A 19668-nucleotide genomic window follows, 5' to 3' on the forward strand; every position below is an offset into this window, starting at 1 on the left:
TCGTCGTGTTCCTCGTCGGCCTGGTTTTCGACAAGAAACACGTTCGTGTGTATGCTTAGAAACCCGCACATGCTCAGAAGTGTGGCGCCAGTGGAATCAAACTTCCCCTTTATAGTGCCGTCGTACATGTTTTACGTCACAGCGTTTGAGAACGACAAGATTTTGTCTTGACAGTACGCAAAGAAAGCTTGTCAAGATTCTCGACAAGCCTAACAAGGAACTCGTCGAGGAAAACTTACGATGAGTTCCTCGGTCGTGTGTACGAGGCCTCAGTGCCAAAACAGAGTACTTGATAAACACTTTATTTCCTTTTCATTGATAAAAACGGAAGTGGCTATCAATCTCAGATTTAACATCAGGCTAAAAAAAAATCTTTCTGTGATAATAATAACTTTTTCCTACCAGAAATGCTAGCAACTTTATATTTTGTTGCAAATTGTACCTAAAAGATGAACTCCAAGCAAACAGCTACATAAAACGCTGAAATACCTGATAAAGGATTTATATTTCGGTCTATCAGCACACAAGCACATCCCTGTCTAACAGTGTAGGGGACCTCATTTTCCTTTGCTGCACTTAGGCCACTTTCCCCCGAGAGGTCCGACTGCGTCTACCTGTCCTCCGTTTTTCAAGCAGACCCTTTATTCTCCTCTATGGAACGGTGGATATAAATTAACTTTTGTCAATTTACACCTGCCCCCTTCAATCCGATCTGATAAAAACAAACAGAATGGGCGAACAGGGATTGGAATTGGATCAGAGGGCAATCAGGTGTAAAACGGACAGCCAGGCCATTTACATCAGACTGTCTATAGAGAAGAGCAGGCTGTTTCATTCTGCATAAGCGGAGCGGACCTGTCATCCACCCACCTTGCTCAGCCAGGGATCAGAGGACAAACGGATCCGGCTAGTGTGAAAGGGGCCTCAAAAGCCTAGTCCGTCCCCCAGCCTGTGACCGGACTGTGAAGGAGAAGCAGCAGACTGATGTGCTTATCTCTCTTTCACTGTGCTCTTTGCTCTCATCGATATGCTTAGCACAAAAGCACTACAGCATTAGTGACTGGCTACTCCTTTTCCACTCTGAAGGCTGCTTTACAGAGGATTGCAAGAAACTGATATCCGGTCAAACTGAGGTACTCAGTGCTACATCAACACGTATCTTTTTAAATCTGCCTGTAGTTCAGCTTTAAATTGTTGCATTTCTTTCCTTTACCAGGCCAAGTATGGCCATCCTAACTATGTTTCCACGCTGAATTATCATGAAATATAATCCCTAAACCTCAACTGGCTGCCTCTTTATGCTTTCAATAGTTCATCAAAGGTATTCGGAGGTGCTTTGGAAATGCCGTTTTTCAACAGTAATGCGCTCGCTTTTACAGGATTGGCTGAAGGTCACACTGTGGCTTGTTGGTGGTTTTCATCAGTTCTTTATTGCATTCCAATGTGACAGATGGATGAATATAATATGTCAACTTTCTCCAAACTTAACAAGTTCACTGAACAGGTCTCAAGGTCTCTGTAATGCAACATCTAATCCCTTCCTCAGTATGCAGGGATTTATCAGGAATTAGCACCATGTAATTGCTCCATTTTGCCTAGTTTCAGATAACTCAATGAAATATATGCTCATTTATGTGATAAATCCTTACAGGTGTGTTCCATCTACTTCACTTATATCACACATACTTTAGAGTAGTTTTCGATTACTATAGAACAAATAAATACATGCTAAAATGTAACATTATTTTGTGCTAAGTTAATAACTCCTTGTTCTTTGATAGCAACACTCCCTTCCAACCAAAAAAATTATGTAATTTTTGAGTCAAAAATAAAAGGACAACAGCCATGGCATCTGCAATTTCTCCATGATCCAGAATGCTCAGAAGATGCCCTCTTTTGCATCTGACTTTTTATGAACATAGCCTATTGTGTGCTATGTACAGTAGGTCCCAGCTGTATTTGATACGGGTTAACTAAAAGAAACACACAAGATGCTCAAAACTCAAATGACCAGTAAACAAAGGCACTAGCTCTAGATCTGAACTTTCTACTGGTAATGTATACTACTTGAAAAATAATCCAGCGCCTGGCTTTGATCAAAAACAGGAGGAGCTTCTGCAAGTGTTATGAAACAGAAAATCCATATGTGAGCCTTGGTTTTCCAAATATGCACTATAGCGGCTTCAAAAAATGTAGTCTGGAGTAAAAGTCCCACAAGAAATATTACAAAGGTCTGCAAGCAGCAACATTAAAAGTCTAGAGAGGAAAATGTCTAACCTCGCTGCCAATATAAGCTGGCGTTCAAAGGCTAAACGGCAAAAGCAGCCAAGCATATCTTCCAATGTCCTGCCTTTGTCTGCTTGGCGGAGTCAGGAATGCTGAAAACATATTGACAACAACTCTGTAAAGTCTAATGCTTAAAGAAGCATGGTCTAATTGAAAAACAAGACCTCGTTTTAAAATGAGTAACTGTAAAGCTCACTAAATACAGTCAACTATCACTATACCTTCGTTGGAATGGGAAAGCAGCCAATGAGCAATTCGGAATCTGACACCCTGGATAATATTGTGTCTATGTTTAACCCCTTCTCTATACTATGAAAAAAGACAGCACAGGTTATGTAAAACAAAGCAAGGAAACATACTATTGTCTCAAGGAACTACAGTATTTTTTCCAGTTAAAAAGGCTGCTTGGGAGCAGTCATTTTTCCTTATCCCTGGCAGGAGGTACTTTTCTTTAAAGTCACCCGGTCACCACAGAGCCACTTTTATAAAAGATCCCACCTGTAAAATAAATGTTTACCCACCTACTATTGCAGTGGCCCATGTAAAGAAATTATGCCGCTTCTCTGCTTCCCAGCCGCTACAAGCATTTGTCCATAAGAAGAGTTAAATGCTTGCTCCCCCTGCTGGATGATTTGAATGCTTGCTCCCCCCCGCCAGCTGCTGCTGTTCCTCTTGTTGGCTTGTACCTCCTATAGTGATGTATGAATTGGAGAAAGGAACCACAGCAGCCGTTGGTGGGACAAGCATTTAACTCAACTGATGGTTGATTGCTTGCACTGGCTGGAGAGTGGAAAGGCAGTGGCTTTTCCTTACATTGGCCAGCAAAAAAGTAAACCAACACTTTTTTTTACAGGAGTGCTTTTCTGTAAAAGTGACCCTGTGGTGAATGGGTCACTTTTACACAAAGTAGTGCTGTCAAGTGGTTAAGTGGACATGTGCCCTAAAAATTGATGAAGTGTATTTTTTAATGATAAATCCACTTGTAGCGCCCTGCTCCTGTTGAGTAGGCGTTATTTGTAAATTTAGTTATCTAAGCTGTAGTTTAGCTCAGAAAGATTATGCCAAATTATAGGTTTCTGTTCCAGTTCAGCTGCATTTTCCACTTGACTGTGGGTGTCGCTGTCACCAGGAGTCAAGGTTGGAAATGCAGTGAGTTGAGTGTATTGGGTGCCTTTTTCCCTGAAGCAGCCCAGTGGGTGTGGTTTCCATCGCTGTGCATTCTGGGAGGGGGTACTTAAGGGACAGACACTGTTCTGGCGGGGTCTTCCGATCCTGACCTGATGGCCCTTCTAGCCTCAGGGATGTGTTAACAGTCTTTAGGCCTCGGGGGCTGCTGGCCCGAGGCTCTGCTACTGAGAGTAGGCCCAGGAGTTTCTGAGGCCTACTGGTCCAGGGGTGGTCCTGTGCTGTCTTGCCTGCGGGAAGAAGCCAAGCAATTGGGGACTCAATTGGAGGGCGCATCCTGGCCAATTTACTTCACGGTGTTGCCGACTAGCTGAAAGATTCTGGCACCGTGTAGCTGTATTTTCTTTGGAACTTTACAAAGTGTGTGTGTGGTTATACGATCCTGTGGCAGAGGATTGTGTAACGACTCGTACAGCACTCATCAAGTCTGTGGCAGAGACTTTTGAACGAGCTTTGCATCGGCTGCTAGGTCAGTGGGCCTATCCGGTGGTTGCTGAATCCAGTGTGGAAACGATCTGTCCTCTGGATCTAAGAACATACCAGTGATCCACAAAGTAAGGCACCTGATTCTCCCCTACCCCCTCCATCCCACTGATGGAATTTGTTTAATAAAACCCTTGAAGAAAATAAACTAAGTGTTGGTGTGGAGATTTGTAGATAACTCTTCAAGGAGGACCCCCTAAGAGAGCGTGGCGAACAGAAAGGTAAAGGCAGGCCCAAATCTAATCCAGCAGCTCCTGCGGGGGTAGTGCTACACACTATTGGAGATTATGACTTTCTGGCAAAAAAGTACACCCTGTAGCCTATCATGGAAGCATAATGTAACTCCTATGAAATCTGTTTTAATGTTAAATCTATATATACTCATCCAAGCTTTAACAGCATAAAACATACACTATTATAAAGCCAAAAGTTTTGTTTTTCATTTGGAGTCAACAGATGACATTACTTAAATTTAATTTCATAGTTCCAACAAATAGCTGACTAAAGATTATATGGAGCCAAAAGTACTCAGACTTTATTGGATTTAAAAGCCAAGAAATAATTGATGCTGGAATTGAGAAGGAATCATTCTAAGCAGGGTGCAAATATCTATTTCAAACCTTTCGTGAACACAAGGAGGGTATTACTGCAAAACACTAATTTGCAAACAGAACGTCCTGTACTTAAAACATACACCATGAAAATGTTTATCTTACAAAACAGTATACAGTATAAAACAAGGTACCCCAAAAAGTACTCACAGACGCGGCAGATGGTGATGGAAAACTGTCATTGCTACAAAACTGACCTAATGAATAATTGTGCCAAAACCATAAACAGCTGCACTGGGTGAGCATGCAATCCTAGCAATCCCCCCAATCCTAGGCACGATCCTAATCTTCAGGAAACTACGAATCAATTCTTCCCACTTCCATCACTTAGCCCTAAGACACAAGTTTATTTTTTATCCAAAAGACATCTAATTGCTTCCTGATTTCATAGTTATCAGCCAGATCGGGTGTCAGTCATCCAATCAGCCACTGGCTTTTAGTAGGCATGCCTCATCATAACAATTAAAGTAAAATTTTATTGATGTGGATAAAAATATGATCTTAATCTTTAGACAGGGTTTAACAAACACAGGTCAAAAGTTTTATGTTGCTGCAGCATATACGTATGTTTTTGTATTCACTTTTTACCTGAATTGAGGAAGTTCAAGTCAGTCACAGAATGTAATTACCCATGACTACTCATAAACATGCTAAGTATTGCAATCAGTACAGTGAAATTACTGACCCTGAGAAACAGTGATCTCATTATACTGCCTGTTTTTAAGGGGTTTTATCAAGAACATAAATAGCCCCTTAATTCATACCATCAAAGTAAAAATCCTTTGTGTACTGCAAGTACATAGTATGGATATATACTTACTTTGTTGCCTGGAGAGCCATCTACATTTTCCGAGAACGGTGCTCCTTGCTTCACATCTCCTAAGTCATGACCCCGATAGGCTTTAAACATGGCTGGACTGTGGTGAGATGGGGGCACCTGATAAACAGGATCTGAAAATGAAGACTTTGGACTCTGGTAAAGCTGATGTTGATAGCCAGGCTGCGGTGATGCTTCTTGTTTGGGGATGTCATGTCTAGGAGTCTCAGTCACTGGGCCTATGAGAAGCTTGAGTCTGTTTCCTGGTGCAATGCCTTGCCGTCCATGTAATGAACAAAGCCACCATCCCTCCAGACCTCCAGTGTTCTGCTCAATTACTGTTAAGATATCGCCTTTCCGGAATGATAATTCTTCTGCACATTCTGGCACGTTATCATATAAAGCTCTTGCCATAAGGTTCTGAAAAAAATGAAAGCAAAATGTATTATGAAATGATTACATCTAAAAAAAAGCAATACAGTAGAACTTTGGATTGAAAATAACTTGGGTTGAGATTGTTTTGCAAGACAAGCAAATTTTTATTATAAATCTTGACTTGACTTGATATAAGAGTAGCACCATGTCACAACCGAGCATAAAAGAGAGGAGCCTCAAAGTGTAGCAATATGGTTACATTTAATGAAGGTACAACATTTAACAACTCATGATTTAATGATTAAAACAGGCACATCTAAGTATGCAGGCATTCGGGTAAAGCTGTCCACATATACCATCCTCCGCACTGCCATCAACATCATCCCTTCCACACTGCGCTCCACGAGCACTTCAAGCCTTGCTTTCAGGTTGCTCTACTGCATAGTAGTCTTCCCGGTCACTATTGCAGACTGACAGCAGTGAGAGCCGGTGGTGCAGGGGAAGGTCTATGTGGACAGCTTCCCCCCGGATGCCTGCATACTTAGTTGTGCCTGTTTTAATCATCAACCATCATTGCTAAATGTTGTACCTTCATAACATGTAACCATATTGCTACACTTAGAGGCACCTCTCTTCTCTTTTATACACTGTAACTCCTGCTGGATTTTGCTTCTAATCCCCTTGTGGAGGTTTCCATGTTATGGTTACACAACCTATCACATTGCTATAATCTTTTTATATAGACTATAAACTGAAGGATTTATGAATAAATGGTTGTGGAACGAATCATCTGAGTTTCCATTATTTCTTATGGGGAAATTCGCTTTGATAGAACAGTGCTTTGGAGTACAAGCATGTTTCCAGAATGAATTATGCTCGCAATCCAAGGTTTTACTGTATATCCTTTTACAAGGGCAATGTCGGGTCTCACAATCAGGCACTTGAGGCACATTTTCAACTGACCTTAGCCACCTGTTAAAACCAGGCAATGGGTACAAGACAGCTTCATACACTTTGCCGCAGCCACAAAGCTGTGCTTCATGTTGCAGCAAACAAAGTTTTGTAGAGGTGAATGGATCCAGTGGATCTAATGGATGCAGTTGTGGCTCAGTGAAGTTTGGTGTGAAATTCCTCTTCAAACAGATGTGCAGGAGGCAGCATATCTCCTCCTAAAAACTTAATAGAGGCAGGCCAGCTGCTGCTGACAAAGTGATTTACCATAGAATGCAAGTCAGCAGCTAGGCCCATGTGAAAAAGGCCCAACTTTTCTGTAACTGGTTCAAAAGTAGTTGAAGTTAAACTTTGCATTGTTTGTCAATTATTTAAGGTCTACCTAAAATGAAATGTTCATTTTGGAAACCTGGTCCACGGGTTGACAACAGTGCAGTGCTTTCACTGAAGAACTGCAATGTTGTCACCCTGTTAAATAAACTGGAATATTAATAGATCTACTGACAGAATCAACTGGTCATGACTCAGATTGTGTTAATGCTAGTGACAGACAGCAGTGTATCTTTAATTTTTTATTTTATAAACTCATAATGGGCTCCATAGGTCCCATCTATCATATTGCCACATTAGAGATACTCTGGCACCAAATTCAACTCTTTCAAGTATTTCGGAGCTAGCCTGATAGCAAGAAACTGTATCAGTACTTATCATATTCCCATGTGAAAAGAGTCAGTAGGTTCTTATCACTGAACTAGTAGCCACCTAATTCACAATACACAGTCGAAATCAGCATAGAATGCTGTCTCACAGTAAATATTCCCACAGATTGTTGCCGTTAGCTAAAACTCCTGCAAGCAGACTGACCTGAATGTCAGCTATTTGTTTTTGCATGTCTGGATTAGCATATGTGACATAATTTCAACATCAATATGGGTAGATACTGTATTTCTGATGTGTTTAGCAGTAAACAATTCATAGTCCACTATAATAATTCTAGAATGTTCCTGATTTTGAAACAAGATAAGAAAAGGAAGCAGATGTGTTGTGGAACTACAAAATAAAAAGTGCGGAGCATGATGAGGTTTTCATTTTTTGGAAAGATCATCACAAATATTGTTAAAGTAAAGCTGTGCTTTGCCCATGCAAGACAGTTAACAACACGTTTACCTCACGATTTTGCCGTGATTTCAGGGAATGCCTGTGTAAACTTGAGGTCTATGGACCTCAACTTGCATTAACATCGAACCAAAGTAGTACAGGGACTACTTTGAAATATATATATATATATATATATATATATATATATATATACCGTATTTTCCGGCGTATAAGACGACTTTCTGGATGCAAAAACATGCATCCAAAGTCGGGGGTCGTCTTATACGCCGGGTACGGTCTCAGTACTCACTTTTTTTTCCAGTGACAGTCCCCCATGCTGCGAGCGCGAGCGTGAATGATTTCAAAGCCGCGCCTTCTCTTCAGAGTGTTCTGTGATAGGAGGAACAAAAATCTTCCCAGCAGCGCCTCTGTTCTGTGTTCCTCCTATCACAGATGCCTTCTCATCCTCGGACGAGATGAGAAGACGTCTGTGATAGGCGGAAAACAGAACAGAGGCGCTGCTGGGAAAATTTGTGTGCCGCCTATCACAGAACACTCTGAAGTGAAGGCGTGGCTTTGAAATCATTCACGCTCGCGCTCGCAGCATGGGGGACTGTCACCGCTGGAAAAAAAAAAAGTGAGTGTTATTGCACTGGGGGGGCAACAAGTTCAGGCACAGTGGGGGCAAGTGATGACACAGTGAGAGGCAAGTGAGGGGAAAGTGATGGCAATGTGGGGGCATGTAATGGCACAATGGCAATGTGGGGGCATGTAATGGCACAGTGGCACAGTCTGGGCATGTAATGTAATGGCACAGTCTGGGCATGTAATGTAATGGCACAGTGAGGAATGTAATGTAATGGCACAGTGAGATTTGAAAAAGCCTGTTTCTGTCAGCGGTTCTGGCTCCCCCTCAGCTTCCAGAAAGACTAGAAGGAAGGGGGTAGTCTTATACAGTGAGTATATCCCAAAATCAAATTTTTTCCTGGAAAATTAGGGGGTCGTCTTATACGCCCAGTCGTCTTATACACCGGAAAATACGGTAGTTATATATATATATATATATATATATATATATATATATATATATGTGTGTGTGTGTGTGCTTTTTTTATCTCAGGGTATATAGATTCATGTGAATGTCAGTCTTTACATTTTCAACAAAGGTAAAAGCTGTAGAATTACTGTGTGGTGCACACATGATCAGGAATTTCTATGGACATACAATTAAATTCTGTTAATAATTCACTTACGAATAAAAGGAAGCTACAATGTTATATATCCAAATCCTTTCTAAACAAAGTAACTGTGTATTCAAAGTAAATAGGTAAAGCTGCATAAGCTCACGTACCATGCAGATAAAGGGAGTTATGGCTTTGTTGATTTGATCTACATTGTCACAGAGCAGGCCTTTCACCTTTATTGCCATGTCACCAAGGAAGCTGCCTCCCTGGTTTTCACGCAAAGAACACTGTTATGTAAGGTCAGCTATATGAAGTCACAAGATTCTCATATGGTTCCACATCCAGAACTCATAAGAGAAGCAATCAATAGCATAACCTACCTGCTCATTGCTTCAGTTTTTCAACCAGTTATTGCTGTAGTGCACTAGTCCACCAAACCCCCTTGGATCAGTAACCTGGTGATCTGAGAACCTCTTTGTACTTTTCAGAAGAGGAATTCCCAAACAACCCCACCACATGTCCCTTGCTATTAGTCACATACAGAAACTCTTAAATAAAAAATGACAGTAATTACAGGAGGTTTAGAGATTCTGACTGCAATGGATTTAATAAAACTCCCATTAAAGGGGTTGTAAAGGTTTTTTTATTTTCTAAATACCTGTAGGTTCTTTTAAGCTAGTGCATTGTTGGTTCACTTACCTTTTCCTACGATTTCCCTTCTAAATGTTTTTTTTTGGTCTTAATTTCTCACTTCCTGTTTCTCCTCAGTAAGCTTGCCCCCATCATCTGAGCCATTCTAGCTGGGGGTTAGTCAGCCAGAACAGCTTACTGAGGAGGAACAGGAAGTGAGAAATTCAGACACAGAAAACAAAGAAAAAAAACAGAAGGTAAATCGAAGGAAAAAATACCTGAACCAACAATGCACTAGACTAGCTTAACCTGCCTGGCGGTCTTCACGAGTCTGACTCGGGGTTAGATTTTCCTGCTGCGAGCGGACACCCCGAGTCAGACTCGGGATCGCCTCGCTAGATCCACAGGCACAAGTTACTTACCTTGTCCCTGGATCCAGCGATGCCACCGCGCTGTGTGAGCGAGCGGGACCTCGCTCGATTCACACAGTGCCTCCGTGTGACGCCGATCTCCGTTCCCTGCGACGTTACGACGCACGGGGACGGAGAACGGCGCCAAATTCAAAAAAGTAAACAAACACCTTACATACAGTATACTGTAATCTTATAGATTACAGTACTGTATGTAAAAAAAACACACACCCCCTGTCCCTAGTGGTCTGTCCTGTGTCATGCATGTCATTTTATATAATAAAAACGTTTCTTTCTCCCTGCAAACTGTAGATTGTCCATAGCAACCAAAAGTGTCCCTTTATGTCAAAAATAGTTTTAGATCAGCTAAAAAACAGCGATAATAAATTATAATCACTTGCAGAATTGTGCGATAGCGATTTGTGGGGAAATTCGTCATAAAAAAAAAAAAATAATGACAGCAACAATTCTGCAACTGAGCAAATTTCAGTGATTTTGATTTGATTACATTATTGAATAATTTTTATTATAATTATATTATTATTTGTTATAATTATTTATAATTATTTATTATATTATAATTTATAATTTTGTTTTTAAAAAAATGTCATACCTGGGATGCCTATTAGAATCTTGTTTGGTCAGATTTAAGTGAGTTATTTCTAAAAATTACAGACCTACAATATAAAACGCCAAATTTCCTTGCAAATAATGGTACCGCTTTTAGCATGTTTTTTCTGACAGAATCATACCGCCAGGGAGGTTAAAGGAACCTATTTAGAAAATAAAAAACCTTTATAACCCCTTTAAAGTAAATTGGTGAAATTCTGACTTCAGCAAAGCTGTTGTATTTGTTAAATAAGTTTTGAAGTTTGTAATTCTTTTACTTGTTGCATAGAGTTGCTCTTTAGAAACCCTGATGAGTCTCAAAATAAGGTGAACCAACAGTCCCCTCTTTGGTGGACTATGTCTCCTACCTCCCCTCTCTTCCACTGTTTCAGCCTATTTTTGTGTTTTCGCCAATCGACTCTTAAGGAATGTCTGTCTCTGCTACCATTCGCTTTGATACCTACATCATTACTGAGTCCTGTAGTGATGAAGAGAATGGAGGATGAAACCAAGGCATGCAGCAGGGGGCACAGGCATCCAACGATCCTGTAAGTCTATTCAATGCCAAAGACACTGAAGGAGGCTGCAGTGCTGGACCAGAGGGAAGGTTAGAGCTATGAGCCATCAAAACAATTAGTATAATCCTTCTACTTTGCAGAGAACTGTTGGTTTATTTTATTTCAAGACCTGACAAGTCTCTTTAAAATATAAATTTAAAGTTCTCAACAATACTAAGAATTTGTATAGCATTTGCTCTTAAGAAATGTGGTTACTTTTGTAAAAGAGGTCAGTACACAATATTTAGTAACAGAAGTGCTCTTCTTCATTAACCCAACATAATTTCAGATTAATTAGCACAGTGGAGAACTGGGAATTCTCTAGTATCACAATTAAAGGAAAAACTCTATCATAATAGGCATTATGTGAGAACAATTCCTCTCATTCTGTTTTCAATGTATCTAAATGAGCAAACGGTTTCCTGCAGATTTATATAATCAAAATGGCTTCCTTGATGCACGTGTATAGGAGAATCATGGAAGCTGCCATCAAGGAGTATTTCTGTGTGAGGATATGTAGCACATATGGGCTAAAGACTAGTCCCTTTCAAATAAAAGTATATTAGATAAGAATGGGGAAAAAAAATCGGGATTTAAAGGTCTTTCACACAAATGTACTCTTGCATTTGTTAGTGAAATTTGACTGGAGTTAATATTTAGCATCATCTAATGGGTTAAGCTTCCTGGAAAAGACCCCCCCCCCCCCATCCTCCTTTTTCCGGTTCCTTGGTCTAATTGTTCCTAAATGCATCTGGCTTTACACCTGCAGCTTACTGCTAATTTGTCTTGGTAAAGTTATACTATTATACAATGTTATCGGTGACTATCAGCCTTGCTGGCATGAACAAGTAACATGTGAGAGGATATTATTAGGATTAAAACAAATGTTACAATTTGGCAACATTGTTTTCCTGCTTTTATTTTTCAGAATGTACACCACTAACACAACTGGACTCTGCTGGACAAGAAAAAGGATCACAGGAATATTTTTGACAAAGAGCAGGCTACTTCCCTACAGCCCTTAAACTGGGGGTATTTGGATCACACTTCTCTATTTCACCCCATTAACCACAACTTCATGTTTTCACACAAGTATATAAATATTCTGATAAATGCATTTAGTGATTCTAGAAAACCCCATCCCATTTTTGCAACCTTCTGTCTGATAAACTTACTCCAGCTATGAGTCAGTTCTGTTGTCAGTCCTTTCATCTTAAAAGAAACGTAATATGGGGAAAATACAGAGGTTGCTTTAGATACACTGTATATGAAAATGATAGATGTCTCACTGCCATTCTGACCTTCTCCAAAAAATTCATAACGAGAATTGTAGACACTCTTTAGAAAAGTGTCGGGCCTCTGCACAGCAAATGTCTGAGCCTGGGCCAAATTCAAGTGCCTGGCATCTACTCTACAACTTCACACCCTGCAGAGGGTGGGTGCATGCCCATCGAGACACTTTAGAGAATCGAGGACAAATAATGGCCAGCACACCAAAATTGGCGATCTAAATTTTTCACTGAGATCTTAGTAGAAAACATAGCTTTGACAAATTTGGTCAGTTGTGTTTCTGAAACATTTGACCATCAACATTTTGGAAACACATGGGTCCACTTTCTCAAATTGACAGGGAGGCGATATTAGGTCCAAAAGCTACCTGTTAAGAAAAAAGGTTACATTTTATACTTCTCTCACCCCCATCTTCCATTTGTGGCCCATAGGTGAGGGTAATGTCACACTGCTCTACCAAGATGCTGGGGAAGATACAAGCCTAAATCTCCTGAGAAGATGCTCTCATGTCTTGTACACACGACCAGTTTTTCCGTCAGGAAAACTGCCATGACAGCTTTTGGCCGGGAAAACTGGCCGTGTGTATGCTCCATGGCAGTTTTCCCCGACAGGAAAACCACCGGGAATCCCAGCGGGAAAAATGAGAACATGTTTTCTTTTTTCCTGCCGGGATTCCCGGCGGTTTTTAAGCCGGCAGTTTTTCTATTGGGAAAGCCTGCGGTGGAGCACACATGGCTGGGTTTCTCAACCAAAGCTCTCATGGCAGTTTTCCTGACAGGAAAACTGGCCGTGTGTAGGGGGGAAAAGCTACCAAGCAGGTTCTCGGTTTTCCCCTTGGTTTTCCTGGCGGACTTTTTACCGCCGGGAAAACCGATTGTGTGTACAGGGCATTAGGATGTTTTCTCATGAGATTTCACCTACTCTACATCCCTCAGTAATGGATGGTGATGTCTTATGCTTAGTAATGCAAAAGATGTCAATAAGGCAACAATACAATCTAACATTGGTACACTGTAAATGTTTGTATAAATATACTCATTGTAAATCTACTATTACCAGACAATTTATACAAGTGAGAGGACCAGGACAGTATATGTGAACCAAATGAATAGAGTTTCCCTCTATTATACATCCAATTAGTTCGCAAAAAAAGAAAATTACATTCAACTAAGGCTCTTGGTTCAACTTGTTTTTTAGAAGTGCAGTAAATTCCTTCCACTTACTTTAACAACCTTCCAAGTACAAAGAAAAGGTATATTAGAAGGGCACAAACATGTATGTGCAGATGTGCTGTGCCACTAACCCTGTTATTAGCATCTTTTCAGCATTCAGGGCAAGGTATGACAGGTTAATAAAAATATGCAGGTATGCATTAATGTTATTTTTTCCGCAGTGATAACTGTCAGAGTTCAAGAAAGGAGAAGTCAAGGAAAACAGAAAATACCAACTGATTGTGAAGTGAAATGATCTCATTGTGAGCAAGTGAAGCCACGCCAAAGTAAAGGCACACACATATGAACACACACAGTGGTACAGTGGTAGGCGTGTGAGAAATCATACGCTCACTTGTGCAGACACTCTCAAGGTGTGTTATTATGTACTTAGGAAAGAAAAGCATAGTTGTTGATGCCAGAGGCTACTAGAACTCAGAGACACTAATTAATAAGCTAAGTAGTTATTAATACGATTAAAAGGCTACCATGTGTTTATAATCTCCACCTGTTCCTCTAGGATAAAACATCAATGAAAGACTCCTCTACAGCTACTTATTACAGTAACACATACATATTGTGATCATACCCTGTATTCTGTTGGGGAGATTTATTTTTGCTTCCTGTCCTGGCAACTTAGGCCTAGTACACACGAGAGGATTTATCACCGTTTCCGCGGATAAATCCTCTGGCGGATTTTGATCTCATGGTTGTACTAACCATGAGATCAAAATCCCCACGGAATTCCGTCCGCGGTGACGCGTCGCACCGTCGCCGCGATGATGACGCCGCGACGTGCGCGACGCTGTGATATAAGGACTTCCACGCATGCGTCGAATCATTACGACGCATGCGGGGGATGGATTCGGACGGATTGATCCGGTGAGTCTGTACAGACCAGCGGATCAATCCGTTGGAATGGATTCCAGCGGATCGATTTCTTAGCATGTTAAGAGATTTTGATCCGCTGGAAATCCATCCCCGGGGGAAAAAATCAGCGGAAAAATATCTGCTGGATTGTACACACCAGGGGATCTATCCGCTGAAACCGGTCCGCGGATCAATTCCAGCGGATCGATCCTCTCGTGTGTACGGGGCCTTAAGCAAATTCCTCCAAAGTCAAAGGAATCTCCTTTTAGGTACTTGTTAATGGGACAGATGACACCATTGGAAAATTTCACCTTACCAAATGATCTGGTGATTACTGTAAGATTTTGGATTTCCCATCGCAATGTTCACCAGGGAAGTGGGGGGAAAATCTCCCCACAGGGGACACAGGCAGCAAAAAAAATAGACTTTTTTTTGCTCCTTACTCTACTAAAGTTCTGGCTTTAGAAACACTTTAAAGTAGACCTTCCATGAAAATGGAGGGTCTACTCTATTGAAAGTCCCACACCGCCCAGTCAAATCACCTACAAAGGTGTTTTAACAATATAGCTTACAAACAAAACTGAAAAAATAGCTTAACACTGACTGGGCTACTGATGCTTCCAGGAGGTGAGGGTGGAGCAACTGTGCCTCACCGTTACCTCTCGGAAAAGGTGGGTGCTCATGATCCTACAAGTATGCGGATATGCAATGGGCCCCAATTCTGGGCAAGTTTAATTTTAAAACATTTGAAGTGTCTCACAGCCCTTTATACCTTCCTCACGGTTATGAAAATCCACCTGACTGGACATTTAAGGAAAACCCTTCTCTTTGTCTCCATGGATAATACGGCAAAAGCTGTTTTTCTAGATAAGTGTTGATGTCAGCCAGGATGCTATAACAGACACCAGTCCAGTTTTTGTGTCTATGCTCCCTTAGATGATCCCGGCATCATATCATCATGTGCTTTGTGAATGGCAAAGCACGCAGAGAAGGTGGAGACACAACGCAGGGACTGGGTTGCCAACATTTTTTACTGACAAAACATGGAAAATCTAATGGCGAAGCACATTTTTTACTGGCAACCTGAGAAATTACAGAACTCCTATTGAAAACTAAGAGCCGTTTCACAAAGGTGTGACTCATCAGGCGACTTAGCCGCCTGACAAGTCGCGCTCCGTTCTGTACTATGGAACCGTTCTAATAGGAGCGACTCAAGTCGCTCCGACTTAGAAAAAGGTTCCTGTACTACTTTGGGACGACTTCAGGGCAACTTGCATTGACTCGGCAAGTTGTGCTGCCCCAGTGTGAACCGGCACTTACACCGTGAATATTTGAACAGTGTAAACATGATATGGAAACACTGACAATACCTATAACAAATTAATTTGCTTGATTTACACTTAAAAAGTAAACAAAGCATGAAATTATCAGCCCCTGATATTTACAGGCAGTTTAAAAAAAATCACAGATTTTTACAAACTGTCAGTAAATTTACTGGCGGCTGGCAACCCTGCGCAGGAAACGGTGTACATTATAGCAGCCTGGCTGATGCCAGCGATTGACCAGAAGTAAAGCTTCCATGGTACTATTCTGGCAGATGGAAAGTTTAGCGACTTTTAGTCCAGAATGATTTTTATAAGTTAGAAAGATATAAAGAAGCATAACAAAAAAAATGGATCATGCCTGTAGTTAAGATTTACCCATAGACATGGTACACTTAGTAAAAACTCTATTAACAGAAGTCAATCCCTTCATCAAGACACCTGATCATATACTATTATAAACAACCAAATCACATATTAGCATATTTATTGTTATTCTGATTTAGACAGTGATTTAATAATGTGGCTCTAGACCAGGCCTTTGAACCTTTGTCCATTGCCATTCTGAATAGCTGATGAAGCACCCGGCTACCAAAGGCTACCAGCAGTCACATACAATCCTGCTAAATTCCCAAGCAACTATTGCATCCTTCAGCACCCATTGTGTGTTTGGAATGCACAGGCCCGTTTCCAGTGAGCTGCCAAGCCTTCAGTGAATAGGATACTTTTCCTAAAAGGCTGCTGATTTGATTATTGTATTCATGTGCGTAACCAGCCCATTTATTTACCTCACAAACAACTCCTTTCTTCATTTCAATCTTTGTATTTAACAGTGCAAACTTAAGTGTCCAGCAATGCATGTCATCTCCAGGGCTGAAGTAGAAAATAATGGGCCAACCACAAAAAAAAAGAACTTCTTTATTCCCCCCCCCCCCCCATCAATTAATTCACCCTCTTGCTGGATCTATGTGCAGAAGTATTTGATATCTCGTGGCAGGAAACTGGCAGTTCATTTTTTTCTTCTACAAATTCAGCTAAATAAATGTGTACCTCCAGACAGCAGAATTCCCTATTATTCCACCCATTTCCTGGACACACAATGACACACCTAAGAATCTGACAAAGGAGAAAGTTTTGCCTTTTAGGTATATTTTTGTAACAGCTTGTAAAACATGAATCATTACCAGAGACTTAACTTTTATAGGGAAAATTTGTCTCTTTAGAATATTGATGTAGAACAAGCTTTTAGGAAAGATGCAAGTTTTTTTTCACTGGATGGCCGCCTATAAAATGACTTCAGTAAATATATTTATTTACATACATCTAACATACTGTAAACTTCAATCACTTGGATTTGGATTCAGAAAGAGCTAAATTGCTGCCTCTGTTGGTGAGATTTTCCTTTACCACCCTTCCCAATGACAGTTGCCACCTGAACATATATTTTATATATATATATATATATATATATATATATATATATATATATATATATATATATATACATACATATATTTGTCACTGCAACAAGAGGTAAAGGGAAATCCCCTGTGGTTACAAGGTTGTCTGTGGTTTTAACTAAAATAGGAAAAACACAGATGGGAGAGAAGCTGCACACCCCAAAGCATATGAATATTATATGGGAAGTTCCCCCAAGGTTTTTTTTTTAGCAGCAATGGTATCGGAATCAAAAAACAGTACCTATTATAAAAGTTCTTTATTCATCTTGGTGAGGCATGTCCTTTGGGGGCAAGGGTAGGACCCGAGGACCCCCCGTGATGTTTCTAAATTAAAGAATATATTTGTAATTAATTCAAAGCACCCCACATGGACTATTCCTTCCATTTCCCAGTGGTAAATATGACATATGACAATATGATATATACTAAAAAGTGTGTCTTCCGATGGACTCACGGGCGGACTTTTGCACGGTCAAAAGTCCGACCGTGTGTACGAGGCATTAAGAACATTTTTTGAAACAATGTATTCTATAAACAAAATAAGATGCCTCTTCTTATACCTACTGTCATGGAATCTAGTCATTGTCAGTAATCTTAGAAGAATTAAGTTGTTTGCTTAAAATGTTCCTCCCAACATCAGATCCTCCATGCACACACAATGTGTTTAGTAGCAGCTATGCCAGAGGGCGAAAGCTACGTAATCATTTTCATTGGAACTTAGTTTGCCCAAAGCATTTTCTTTAACTTTCCAAAGCACTATCTACCAATTTAGCAGACATTTAATAACCATAGGAATCAGGAATGTGAGACATAAGCATATCCAAGTCTACAAAGCACACACTGTTACCCCCCCCCCCCCCTTGTACAAAGTAAAATACACTCTGTCTTGTGTTGCCTGGGTAATCAGTGTCCATCTAATGGTATTCTTGTGAATCTTTCCAACAATAGTTCCCATGTTCTTACAGGCACAGGAGCTCGGAATACGGTCCTGTATGTTATTGCTGCTAAAACTTCAAAAGTATTTTTTTTAACCTTTAAAAGGAGTAGGGTTAATAGAAAGTATTCTAGCAACAAAAAGCAACATACAGTATTACTAATTAGGCAGGGGAAAACCCAAGCATTTCGAGGGAAATTCCAGACTATAAGTGAAACCAAGGAGAGCACTTCTATTGCACTTCACTTATTCTGGCAATCCTCTGCTGTCCAACTCCAGAGCTCGGTTCACACTGCCACGTCTTGGGAACAGACTTGTGATACCCCAAGTCACATGACAAGTGAAATCCCATTTTTGGCAATGAGAGCTGTCTGAATTAGCACTACTGAAGTTGCTCTGATTTTAGAAAGGGTACTGCTTCAAGGTGACTTCTTTCCAATTTGTGCCCATAGACTTCAATGGACGTTGCCTCCAAGTTGGACCCTCATCTTAAGATTTAAATCCGACATTACAGGAAGATTACACAGGCATTCCTTGAAGTTGCTTCAAAGTCGTGCCAAAGTTGCGCCGAAGTTGCGTCAAAGTCACGCCGACAGTCAACTGGTAAAGTGGCACTACTTTAAGGTCATGGCAGTGTGAACTGAGCCTAAAGGATTACAGTGAATGAACATCCTAAAGCTTCAACTGAGTAACTTTCTCTCTGCCACCTGCAGCACAGGCCACATTTAAAATACCAACGCAGGTGATTGATGGCCGTGAAAAAACGTATTTTGGTATCAATATTTTTTTTACATCAGTCTTTCTATATGTCCTGTCATATACATCCTGTAGTGGGTGTGTTTGGGAATTCCTTTCCTGCATAATAAACTGGGGGTTTCAGATTACTCACAAAAGGGATTGAGTTGAGTTGGTGAACTACAAGAGTGTTTCTCAACTTTTTATCCAGTCAAGGCTACCTTTAAAATTATGCACAATCTGGAGCCACCCCATTCTAAAATGTAAAAAACTGAACTAATAATTTTATATAATGCAGAGGCATCAACAGACATAGGACAGTCAACATTAGAGTGAATTTATGCTTACAAAGCAAAAACACATTGGCACACTGGTACTGACCAGTATCCTAGCATTTCTCTTATCCCTCAATAGTTCTCGATCATTCAGCTAATGTAAATCCCAGTGGAGGAGGGGCAAACAAAGATGTCCTCAGACACCTGATGTCCTCTTTTTAAACCTATGACATCATTGGTTGTTATAATGCCAGCAGCTGGCCCACATAGTGACCAAGGCCGTAATGCTGCACAACGAAAACCTGTGGCTTTGTGTAATAAAATAGGCAGGCTTGGTCCTCCTGCTGGCTGGTTGACAACTTTTTTTTTGTGGCA

The 19668-nt window shown here is 40.6% G+C and overlaps 1 protein-coding gene across 2 annotated transcripts in view; it reads right to left on the reverse strand.

Moving 5' to 3' along the window:
• NEDD9 (neural precursor cell expressed, developmentally down-regulated 9) overlaps positions 1-19668 on the reverse strand; it is a 137579-nt gene that overhangs the window by 21307 nt on the left and 96604 nt on the right. For both annotated transcript variants that reach the window (XM_040353725.1, XM_040353724.1), the window contains exon 2: positions 5386-5802. In XM_040353725.1, coding sequence (XP_040209659.1) covers positions 5386-5802 — 417 coding nt within the window. The remainder of the gene's footprint in view (positions 1-5385; positions 5803-19668) is intronic.

This window comes from Rana temporaria, chromosome 5, assembly GCF_905171775.1.
Source record: "Rana temporaria chromosome 5, aRanTem1.1, whole genome shotgun sequence".
In the NCBI taxonomy this organism is placed as follows: Eukaryota; Metazoa; Chordata; class Amphibia; order Anura; family Ranidae; genus Rana; species Rana temporaria.